The sequence below is a fragment of the Dendrobium catenatum genome, unplaced genomic scaffold, assembly GCF_001605985.2.
Source record: "Dendrobium catenatum unplaced genomic scaffold, ASM160598v2 fragScaff_scaffold_637, whole genome shotgun sequence".
In the NCBI taxonomy this organism is placed as follows: domain Eukaryota; kingdom Viridiplantae; phylum Streptophyta; class Magnoliopsida; order Asparagales; family Orchidaceae; genus Dendrobium; species Dendrobium catenatum.
The window spans coordinates 2,392,012-2,404,951 of NW_021319099.1; the positions used below are offsets into that span (position 1 = coordinate 2,392,012).

General features: G+C 32.1%; 1 protein-coding gene across 5 annotated transcripts; it reads left to right on the forward strand.

Moving 5' to 3' along the window:
• The first annotated feature begins 4,246 nt into the window (after nt 1–4,246).
• Nucleotides 4,247–11,721, forward strand: LOC110102623 (WRKY transcription factor 1). 5 transcript variants are annotated; one of them, XR_003700975.1, is made up of 3 exons: nt 4,247–4,439; nt 5,249–5,400; nt 5,480–5,788. XR_003700975.1 is itself a non-coding variant. In XM_028695449.1 (3 exons), coding segments are annotated over exons 1-3 (336 nt in total). In that variant the 5' UTR covers nt 4,247–4,437; the 3' UTR covers nt 11,544–11,721. The 5 variants fall into 5 exon arrangements, 2 of the variants coding, with proteins under 2 accessions (XP_028551282.1, XP_020686700.1); XR_003700976.1 differs by having other exon boundaries at nt 5,492–5,788; XR_002303850.2 differs by having other exon boundaries at nt 5,249–5,374; nt 5,461–5,788.
• Nucleotides 11,722–12,940: the final 1,219 nt, after the last annotated feature.

Sequence of the window (12,940 nt, forward strand, 5' to 3'; positions counted from 1 at the left end):
TGACATTACTTTCTTTTTACTTGATGATTGAGGATAGTATACAGAAGATCCACAACCTTTCTCTTGTATTTTGCTTCTGCTATAACACATTCCTTGTTAGACAATCTGCTGATGGAAGAATAGGAGGAGAATGAGCATGAAAGGTTGAATTGTTGCCTCCGCCTGTGCTGAATTTTGGTGTTTTATGTAAATATAATAATTTTTTTATCAATTATGTATTTGATACCAAAATTTCTCATTCATATTCTATTAATTCAGCACTTTGTTAAGCCAATTAGCTTTGGTGGATTAATCTTAGATTTTGCTTGAAATCATTTTTTTAGTGCTTTATTTTTTTATTCAAAATTACTGTTTTTATTCAATCACAATCAAAAGGTTTGTTATATTTGAAAGTTACTTTTTATAGTACATTTTTAAAAAAAAATTAATATATCCACAACAATTTTAAAACCGCCTTTATAAAAAATTATAGCATTTTCAAATGGACCCGTAATTTTATTGATGGACATGATCTAACATTCAGCAATCCTTAATTTTAATAACTAATTTTGCTTAATCAAATTCTCCTGTATGAGAAATTAATTTGTGCATAGACCAAAAGTAGAATGTTGTCTGAAGACTGATCAGAATGTATTTCGTCAGCAGTATTGAGCCACAGTATCGAGCAATGTTGAGGTGCAGTATCGAGTCAGTGGGTGATGTGGCATATTCTGGTTGATCTCTAGATGATATTTGATGTCTGCACATAATAATTAATCTTCTTGTACCAGGCATGTTTTCTTATACAAGTTCATACTTGTGCAAAACATTATTGGAGGACTACAAAAGCAATCAAATGATCAGAAGAATATTAAGTCAACTTAATAAAAAAATATTACCTAAGTTTTTATTTAAATAATTAATGCGGGCGATATTAATTTAAAGAGCCGTTGATCCAAATGATCACACTAATCAAACGGCTAGGATCTGTCAAAGAAATCAAAGAATGTTCAAAAGTCTCTCTTAAGAGGCCAAGCCGCCAAGTCACGTCTAATATTTAGAGCACCTTCTAGGAAATTGAGGAGACAGCTAAAGTTGAGGTCATGTGTGTGATCGCACGTGGCAGCATGCGAGCAGAGTCTCCGCACGTGTGGACGCTCATCCTATTTTATAGTCAGACGAGAGGCATTTTCTTCACTAAAAGTGCATGTATGTTCTGTGGAGTACTGGAAAAATATAAAGAAATATGAAGTTTTTGAGCTTTATATCTTCTAGAAATGAAGTCCATCTCTAATAAAATAATTTTTAAAGTTTTTAAATTTACTGTTGAGCTATTTTTTAATCCATAAAATTAATTTTTAAAAAAATTATATTGGATCATATTGATTTTAAGAATAAAATCATATATATATATATAAGTCTTTATATTTTACATATAATGCTCATGAAATAACTATGAAATTATCAATGAAATTTCACTCGGGACATTTAGAGTACATACATGGGGGTTTTAAGGAAAAAGATAAGATTATTAATGATGCATAAAAAGGTGATTTAGGGGATCTTTAAATTATTCCAAAAGGCTAATCTTCTCATACAACCTCCCTAAGCTTTTGGAGGCAATAACCATTTTTAGAAGATTTTGAGCCAAATTTGAGAAGAATTTTTGTCCCAAATAAAGTATTGATTTTATTGAAGGATGAATTATCATCAACACGAATAAAATACTTCTTTGCCTCAAGGAGGTCCATATTGACATGTAGGGAGTAGTCACATCTTTGGATTTTAGAGATCGTGAGTATTTTCGGGCTCTTTGGTTTTGATGTTTGAAAATAGAGAGTATTTGACGAATAACCAGAAAATTTATCTAACAAAATATATATTTTAACATATTTTTCAAATTAAAAGCATCACAATATTCAGATAAAAAACTTTAAGACTCGATTTGATGAGCAGAAAATTACTAAGAATACATGAATCAAATTCCAAATGGCTTTAAATGAATAAAAAACACAATCAAACGGCTAGGATCTTTTTAATAATAGCAAGACGAGCAAATGCTTAAAGTCTCCAGCCAAGTCACAGAGCATCTTCTTGGAAATGAGGGAGGCAGCTAACGTTGAGGTGATTCGTGCGATGATCACACGTGGCAGCATTCGAGAAAAGTCGGTGCAGATGTGGACACATTTCTTTTTCATAGCGACGAATTTTCAACCGTAAGGTCTTTTCTTCAACATAAGTACTTGAATATTCAGTAGAGTGGGAAAGAAGATAAATATGAAATTACTGAGGATGTTTCTAGAAAAAGTTCTTATTTAGAGGCAGAAATTTATCTTTGATTTTTTATTTTTCAGTAATGTTCTCTATTAATTTACAAATCTTCTATCAATATAGGATTTTTCCATATTGAGATATATATACTCAAAATATGTTGAAATAAAACTTAATTATATATTTTGAAGGGCCGATTTCATCCTTTATGTTGGGGTCAAACAAATCAATTGATGGTCAATAGTGACAGTTGACTAGCAATCGACCTAGTTGGACTATAGTAGTAGATACGGATGTGTTTGATTGGTGAAAAGAAGATATTATTACGTGCGGACGCCGAATGAGTCTGACTGCGAATGAGGAGACATCACGTCATGCAAAGCACTGTGTATTCGATGATATGATGCCTCCTCATTCGGTATCTGCACATAATAATTTTAAGGTGAAAAGAGGGTGCTTTCTTGAAGTTCTTCATATCACGAGCATTGTAGAGTTGAAAAATAATACAATTTGATGGTCATCTTGTTCGAGAAAATCTTGGAATGACGTAGAACCTAGCTAATTTTATCTTCATAAAAAAAAACTTTTGATATGCAACAATCTTGGTTTAAGGTTTTTTCAACTTGATGAGAGAATTTCAATCTTATGGCATTTGAAAAATGAAGAATTGGGGGAGCTACAATGCTAATTTTTCCAAGAGGTTTTGAATTCTAGTTATGGATCATGAGAAAACAACTAAACTGTGCAATTTTTTAGGTGAAGTATTCCTCCATGCCATAAATAATGTTCACAAAATAAAAATTTGTGAAAGTGATGATATTAATCCTATAATGTTTTTTTAGTCACGGGTCACTCAAAAATGGCAAAAAAAAAAACTCAAATTTTTTAGAAATTATTACGTGCGGCCGGGTCCGGATGTACAGTTGCGTCCGGACTCAAATCAAATCGGGACACGTTGGCAATATATAATTTTTATTTTACTATAAATTTGTTGTGTATTTTCTGTGTATTAGCTATGTATTGATTAATTGTGTATTAAATACAAAGTCAATACACACTAATATATAATAAATACACAATAAATACACAATAAATATATAGTAATATAAAAATTTGTGTATTAGCCACGTGTTAGTTTGTATTAGCCATGTGCCCCGATTTGATTGAAATCTAGACTCAACTCTACGTAGGGATTCTGTACATAATAATTTCTTTTAATTTTGAAGTTAAATGTTTCTCTCCTCAAGAGAATATTAATATCATAAAAGATTCATGATTTAATGGCTAGTGGAATATGCAATGATTTTGAGAAAATTTTATCTTTTATTTTTTCCTAAAAAATCTGCAAACAATACTAAGCACCTTACTATGATCCAAGAACAAATCCAAGCTACTTTAGAGCAAAAGAATTAGCAAACAATCATGATCGATAGAGAAGAGGGGGGGCTAATATTCAAACTCCCTTAGACCAACCTAAATCAGTCTAATTCAAATAATTTAAGCCATAAGTATGACCATTATCATATTCACACTGTTTTCATTCCATCAAAATTTTCTCTTCAATTCACAATGACTAGATTATAAATCATCTGGCATTCTAGTTTGTATACATTCAAAAATAAGTTACAAAATTTTCAAATTTATATTTTAGCAATTTTTTGAATCCATAAATTGGGTTACATGAAAATTCATGCTCGATGTGATTGATTTTGAGAATCATATCATATATAAAAAAATTTATTACATGCGGTGTCCAGACACGCCTGGAGGCTAACTCGTACGGCCCACGTTACTAAATACACTGTACAATGAATGACGTGGCACGGTCGAAATAATCTCCTGATGCATCTGAACTTTGCACGTAATAATCTCATAGTTAAATACTATCAAAATCTCTCTCTCTCTTAGTCCGCACTCTTTTATTCTATGAAAGCGACTACAGGACTTTTATAGCTCCTTTCTTACCCCATAATAGACTATCCTTCCATGAATTTTCTTCAACACATATTCTTCATGAATACTACCCAATTCTAATTATTAAACCCTGCCTACCTGTCTTCCTTCATCCCCCACCTCTTCTCTGAAAGCTGTAGCAGAAGAAGAAAACCTATTTCTTCCCTTCTTATTGAACTACTAAATCTCAAAGCTATTCTTTGTAGCGATCTAGTGTCATCTACATCAACCACCATGTAAGCAAGCAATTTCTTCATAAGCTTCATCTCTTCCATCCTCTTTTTGTCTCTCTTATTATATATAACAGTTTCTTTACTGTTTTAATAGCGAAGTTCTTATTAAGATAAAACTGTATAATCAGAACCATGTAATCTGAGTACTGAATCATACAAAGTTTGTAGTTTACCTAATCTATATATCCTCTCTTTATCTACCTTAACTTCTATTATGGTACTGCATCATACAAAGTTTGAAGTTTTATGAACTAAGAACAACCATATATTATATATAAACCTACCTACTTAATCTGCCTGTTTTTTCAGTCTACTGATGTAGATTTGTAGCTGCCTTTCATGTGTGGTTGAGGTTTATCAGATTATATTTTGGGCATTCAAAATTTCAGATAACGTCCCTGCAAAATTCTGAGCTGATTGTTTTTTTCCCTTAATTCATGTAGTGGGGATCATAGTATGCTTTAGTTTTCTAAGTAATCTCTCTTCTCTCTCTCTCTCTCTCTCTTTCTCTCTCTCTCTCTCTCTCTCTCTCTCTCTCTCTCTCTCTCTCTCTCTCTCTCTCTCTCTCTCTCTATTAGAAATCACTTATGTTATCTGATTTACTTCACTTAATCATATCTATTCATTTTCATTTTTGATCATATCTGGTTCTTCGGTTCCATTTCAGAAACCGATCTATAATCTCATGAATACTCAAGTTCATATATTTAAAAAAAAAAAAAAAAGTTCATATATATTAAAAATAAACTCAGAAGTCCCAGACAAGATTGATGGTGCATTAACAAGAAAATAATTAACAATAATACATATAGGGAGATGAGCGAGGAACAGAAAGGTGGAGATGATGACCAAATTCCAACCATCACCATCCCGCAAGATGAATACGAGTGGACTAAGTACGGGCAAAAGCTCATCAAGGGGATTGGAAATAAGTACAGGTACGCATAATAAACATATAAAAGAGGTAAATATTTCGATCTTTGCACAAAAAACGTCACTTAATGATTGATTGATTGATTATAAGCATGCAAGCGTACGTGCAGAAGCTATTTCAGGTGTAAGAAGAAGGATTGTGGGGCGAAGAAGAAGGTGGAGTGGGCGCCGAGCAACCCGAGCGACGTCAGAGTGCTATATGAGGGAAGTCACAACCACCAGCCTGCAAGGATTACTGGTTCAGATCAAGTTGATGAGGCGGCGATGATCCAAGTAAACCAGTATGATTTAGCTACTCAGATCTTTGGATCAAGGAACTAACATTATATATGTTTGGGTTTGTGTGTTTGTACATGTTTGTATATATTTGTATGTGTGTATGTGCATATATGAGTGTGTTTTAACTGAAACCTTGCATCTGATCTTTTTTAACTTTCTATTCGAAATATATATATATATTTGAATATAGAGATTTGTTTAACATAGTTAGAAAATTTATCTAATCAAGCATACGTTGAACATATTTTACGGATCTTAAGGCACTTAAGTATCATACTAAAAATTTTAGGACTTGACTTTATAATTATGTGAACTATATTTTCAACAAGCTTATAGTTGAGATAATGTGGGTCAGTGATCGAGATGAAGTCAATGTTAATAAGAATATATGGACCAAAATCTAAATGGGTTTAAATGAAACATTGATAAAAAACATGATAAACAAATTTTAGAGAAATTTGAAGGGTCAAATGCCCTCCAAGTTTTGTATGTTCATAATTAAAATGAGTATATTGCCAAGAGGAATTCAGTGAACTCAATATCACTTAATTCCAAGAAGAGCAAGGTAATGAAATAAGATAAAAATGAAATGATAAAACGGGAGCTTTCTGACTATTATTAGGAGTGTTTAGATTTTCGACAAAATGATTAGATTGTCTCTAGAAATCTATAAAAATGACACATTTCTACACATTAAGGGAGGTTTTTTAGTGAAGATAGTTTATATACTTAAAAGAATAACCAAGCTCTTACCACCATTTGAAAACTTAATTAATTTGTTGTCATTGGGAATGCACTTGTCAAGGCTTCTCATCTTTCTCTCCTAATTGCATAGACTTCCCTCAATTTGACTAGAAGTACAATAGCATCAATCAACCATACTTCAACACCAAATTTCCGACGTAATCATGCATATGTCGTTGTTGTTGATTATTATCACTCATCCCCAATTTTTTGTCATAAACTGACGTGTCAAAAAGTATTTTCGCAGGTCATTAATGCTCATTTATCTTCATCTACTCGTCAACACCATGACCTTCCAATATTCTCCATCACCATATATATTTCACATGATCTCTTAAAATTCAAGCATTGTAATATATACACCTCCTTCAACATTGATCAAAGGTTGATCTTTGCTATCCTCAAGCTATCTACATGGTGAAATTATTTTAATTGAGTCAGACTTTGTGATTTTTCTTTTTTCATATTTTTTATATAAAAAATGTTGTCTTATATATGTTATAGGTCACATATTTTAATACATAAATTATCTTAATATAACAATAAGATGCTAAATTCTTTTTATTATCATGAGTATACAATAGTAGTAGTGTTGTTTTTCCTCTTATAATTTTGAAACTCAACCATAATTAATGTACATTTATGAGAATTGATTTACTTAGGCAAAATTGCAGAAAATTAGTATATATCCTCTTTTATAATGGTTGATTTTTTTTTTTTATTTTTTATTTTTTTTTTTTTTGGTTAAAACCCACAGATGGGGCCAGAGAGAGAGAGAGAGAGAGAGAGAGAGAGAGAGAGAGAGAGAGAGAGAGAGACTTATAATTTATAACAGCAATTGCAGCAGCCATTCAATCTCTCAAACTTGGAAGCCTCAAGAGGATATATAGATTATTTGCCTTAGGATCCATTTACATTTTTATATAATTATTAAAAAAATAATAAAGTTTGAAAAAATATGCTTAAAATATATATGATTTAATTTATATAATTTCTCAGTAATTTTATGAATTATGAACAGTTCATATATTTCTGCATGCGCAGAAATACTATGCTCGATCTTATCTCAAATAAAAATGTGGTTCCAAGCAATCTCAATATATATCCAGAAAAATAAATAAATTAGGTATTTATTACAAACAAAAATAGGCATTCATTAAAAACATTTCCTCTTAAATCACTACGGACCACGTACGTGCTGCTATTAATTTTCAATCTGCTTCAGCATTTGACAGCAAGAAGAGGAAAGGTTCAAGGAATATCGATAGGATATAGATATAATATATTTCAAAATATTAGAAAAAAATTAGAACCCAAAAATATATATATTGAAACGGGGTATTCACCAGTTGTCACCCCCGAAAGGGTGCTTGGGGGCGTGACAAATCCTCTCGGCATACCTAGAAGAGGCATCCACACCAGAAACCTCATGGCCCGCACTTGATTGGGCCCCACTTAAAAGGCGTCGCTTCTCGAGGGGAATCAAGCACACGTTGGGGGTCCCAACCGTACTCGTCTACTAAACAAGCTAAGCAATGGTGGATAGTCGAAAATATATTAGTTAGAGGTACAGCTCAACTCAAGAGATCTTTTATAACTTATAAGATATATGAACATAAAAGTAATGTTGAATTTAGAGCATATATAGAATTTTCCGATTACAAAAAAGGCATATGATTATTTACAGAAGAAATTTTACGAATAAGATTAAGCACATATTTTATGATTTATTGTTCTTTATTATTAAAAAATCAGATAAAAACTTATGAATTAGATTAATGAAAAAAGTCAATTAAATGTAACTTTTTTTTTTCTACATAGCTCTAAAATATTATGATTTACATATATCAAAATTTTTCTATTTAATTACATATATGCTTGATACATCATCAAAAAATTATCATGATAGGGCACGAATCTCGATGCAAAATCAAATTGGAAACTTCCAAAATTAAAATTGGGACCATCCTAATTAATTTCGATTTCATCAAACTTACAGTCGAACTGAACGTCTCAGAAATACGAACCAACGACACCAAATTCGACTCAAGCGTCAAGAGGATCAACAATGGGTCGATGAGCGAGTTAGGAGGGCATATGTAAGTTTATAAGATTATTATACTTACATGAATATTATAAGTGATTATTATACTATGATTAATCTTATGTTATATTTTGTAGGATAAGTATACAAGACTTAGAGAGAGCCATGGTGCAGCATGTAAGAGTTCCTCTGGAGATATACATATGTTTATGACTATTGCACATGGTCCCAAGCTGTAGGTGGAATGCATAAGGTATATGTTTATGAATTAGGCTCACAAGCTTATGCGTACGAGGGACAATCCTCTTATGCTACCAGCTACTCCGTAGGCAACCATGAGAGTTTATATAGCCAACAGGTGACTAAACTAACATATGAGTTAGAAAATGTCTAGAAAATACAAGCGAAGATGAATATTCATATACTAGCTGAGCTTAATTAGGAGGTTAAGGGAGCAGATTGGCGGAAATCAAATTGCGCATGCATCGGCCGAGTATGTAGCTAGGACATATTCCGCCTAAAGTGTTTATAAAACATTTGTTTGATGTATAAGAACAATTGAAACTGTAACAGTGTTATGACAATTGTAGAATTTAATGGAATGTTGTTGTATATTTAAGTTATTGGATTGTTTGTTACTATTTGATTAGCTTTGTATAATGCTTTTAATTGTTGCTTGTAAGTACTGCTTGTAATTAATTATTGCTGTTGAAAAGCTTAATTATCGATTACAGGTGCTTTTTTTTTTTTTTGCTATAGATTTCCGGTGTATTTGCTACAAACTTTCCATCGCAATTAATCTTAATACGTCGATCTAGTATCGTTGTTTGCGACAGAACCATCCATTACAAATATATATATATATATATATATCGGTGGATTTGCGATGGATTGTATGCCACAATTTAAGATTGATATTTCGTTGCAAAGTGCGGCAGATTTTCCGTCGCACAATCACCGATGCCGTCACAAATCCGCTGCAAATCAGGATTTGTAACTGATTTCTCTTGTTTTGCCACGAATTATTCGGCCGCAATATATACAATGAATTTCCTGTAGTGAGAGCTGTAATGCTAATTATCTTTATGAGTTTTTTATTCAAGTTTTTTTTTTTTTTTTTTGCATTCAAGTTTTTTTTTTTTTTTTTGAAAATGAGTTTTTTATTCAAGTTATGAGCAACAAAAAACTAGTAAACTTCATTATTTTTGAGGTGAAATACTCTCAATGCTACTAAGGGTTCGTCAAATGAAAACTGACAAGAGTCACAGCACTAATCCAGTAATCCCCAAACAAATTTTAATTAGGGTTATGGGCCACCAAAAATAGCGAGAGAACACCTTTTTTTTTGTATGAAATATTCCTCTCATGATTTTGTGGCTTGTGGGATGCTCAATGGTTTGAGAAATTTTAATATTTGATTTTTTCTTAACTAAATGCACAGAGGTGCCCAACCAACCCCCCTTAGGCAAATCTAAATCTGTCTAATATATTCAAGTAATTTAAGCCCTAAAAAACCTCACAGTCAGATTCTCACAATTTTAATTCCATAGAATTTTTCTCTTCAGTTCACACTGTGACGACTATGAATCCTCTGAAGTTCATATGCCCTCTAAAATAATTTTCAAAATATTTATCCATTCCTTTCTTTCTGTTCGCATTATTTTGTTCTATGAAAGCAACAGCAGGACTTTTCCGGTGCACCTCTCACCCAGTTATAGACTTTCCTTGCTTGAATTGTCTTCAGCACATATTCTTAATGGCCACTACCATTAATTCTAATTATTAAACCCAGCCTACCTGTCCTCCTTCCCCCATCTCTTCCCCGAAAGTAGCAGAAGAAGAAACCCTATTTCTACCCTCCCAATAGAACAAATTCTTAAATCTCGAAGTTCTCTTTCTCGCGGTCTTGCGGCCTCACTTACATCATCCACCGGAACACCGCCATGTAATTAAGCCAGTTTTTTCCTTGAGAGCTTTACGTACCTATTCTAACCTTTCTTATCTTTCTTATCATTAGAACTCTTTTAATCAGAGCTTCGTAATATATCTGTGTACTGAATCATCCGAAGTTTGTAGTTTATCTGTTCTATCCTCTCTAATTTATATCTCCTATCGTTTATTATAGTTTTGCTACTGTTTCAAGAGAGAAGTTCTACTATTTAGAAAAAATACTTCAAATCAAAACTTTGTAATCACAGTACTGCATCATAAGAAAAAGTTTGCATTTTTATAACTATCTAATGAAACTGCTCATTTTGCTCTTTTTAGTCTGTTAATGACGTGAGTTTATCTTGGATTAATACATATATAGTTGGCTGTAGCTTTCTCATTAGTCTCTCTCTCTCTCTCTCTCTCTCTCTCTCTCTTTCTAGCTTTCTCTATTAGAAATCACATACGTTCATTAACTAATTAACTTCACCAGATCTATACTTTTTTATATGTACTATATATCATACTGATATAGATTGATATAAATCATGAGCAGCACTTATCATATATTCATAGCTTCTTCTTTGCCGAAATGGAAGCTGTACATAAGAGCGAGTATCATTTTAATCAGAAACCGATCGATAATCTCATGAATACTAAGAAATGGTTTCAAGTTCATATATTTAAGGCAAAAAAACCCTCAAAATCTCATTTTTTATTTGATGTTCATAATTAATAGGACAAAGAATAACAGCATATATAGGGCGATGAGCGGGGAGGTGCAAGGAATAGATGATGAAAAGGTTCCAGCCATTGTCGTCCCAAAAGATGAATACCAGTGGAACAAATACGGACAAAAGCTTATTAAGCGGATTGGAAATAAGCATAGGTACGTGCAGAAGCTATTTCGTTTGTATGTGTCAAACATGCTCATGGCTTAATGATTGATTACACAAATGCATGCGTGCAGAAGCTATTTCAGGTGTAAGAAGAAGGATTGTGGTGCGAAGAAGAAGGTGGAGTGGGCGCCGAGCAACCCGAGCACCGTCAGGGTGTTATATGAAGGAAATCACAACCACCAGTGTGCCAGGATTGATTCAGATGAAGTTGATGAGGACGCGATGATCCAAGCAAACCAGTATGATTTAGCTACTCAGATCTTCGGATCAAGGAACTAACAAGTAGATAAATTCATATGTGTGTTCCTAACTGTCATAATTTTCTGTTCGAGATGATCGAAGTCATGTTCATCGTTGAATATATATCTGTGATGTAGTGAGTTCCTGGATGTCTAAAATTTTTCTGAAATTAATAATCTGTATGTAATGATGTGATGAGTTATGATAAGTTTACAAAGTATATTAATATATAAATGAATACCTAATTATTTCTCAATTGTACTGCAGGCATCACATTGATCTCCATTTGTTATAAATTTCTTATATAAGTGTTATAAGAGCCAGTACTTCAATTGAGATTATGTCTTTCAAAAACTTTACAGCATCCATTGGTTTTTAGTAAATTGGATCCCTCTTCCCCTCTACTCATTTGGTGCAGTTTCCCTTTAGCTCTTAGTACTAAGGCATTGTTTGGGACAAAAAAAACGAAAAAAGATATCCTTTGGGACAGCTTCCTTAATGATTTGTTTTTTCCAATTCATAACTATAATTTCTTTTCAGCAACTGCTATTTCGCTACTTTTAAAAAAAATTTGTACTAGGAAGCTATTTTTTATAAAAGCTTTCAAAAAAATCATTTTCCCCACAATAACTTAATATATAATTACCTTTACAAAGAATATTTGTTGTCCCAAACGGACCCTAAAGCTATAGTTCTAACGCTCTCTCTTCACCTTGACTCATGCACGATATGTCCCTATTGACACATCTTGATGTTTAACATCATTAGCCATTAGCTAAGTAAACCCTTAGGAATAGTTTATCCTTTATTAGCTTAGGTGTATGCTTTTTAGAGTCTTCTATTATGTTTATATATACAATATATTGTAGAAAAGGAGGGATGGTTGATGAATTATAGTTTTTGAAGCTTAGAGCTTGTGTTGTTCCCTGAATTGTGAATTCCTTCTAGCAGATCTGATTCTTCCGCCGATCCTCAACATCACATCTCAACCATCAACAAGTCTTTATTTAGTCGGAGTGGTAGCCTTTTCACAGGGGTATTTTTCCTAGTTGTAAGGTTTATTTTTATTTTTTTATTATTCAATCAGTTACATTATTTTTTGATCTATGCATTTACTTATTTTTATTTTTTTTTCATATTTTTTTTACGTATGTGGTTTTTAATAAATTTTGTTCATATACTATTTATTTTAATTTATTTTAGTTATGTTATACTAAATTCAAGTTTTCAATAAAAGTAATGATAATAATACTTTAGTCTGATAAAAAAATATGCTTAGAATTATTGAATATAATAAACAAAATCTTATTATGCTAGTATACAATCAATATAAACTACACACATACAAGCCACATACTTATAAAATTATTTATATGATAAACTTTTTATACATGGATATGCAATAATAATGTTCGTACTAATATATTCAATAGATA

Bases quoted from the DNA above. Each gene is read 5' to 3' on its own strand.
- LOC110102623 (XM_020831041.2), top strand. The intron at 5,375-5,479 runs GTACGCATAATA...GCGTACGTGCAG, and splicing joins GGGATTGGAAATAAGTACAG to AAGCTATTTCAGGTGTAAGA.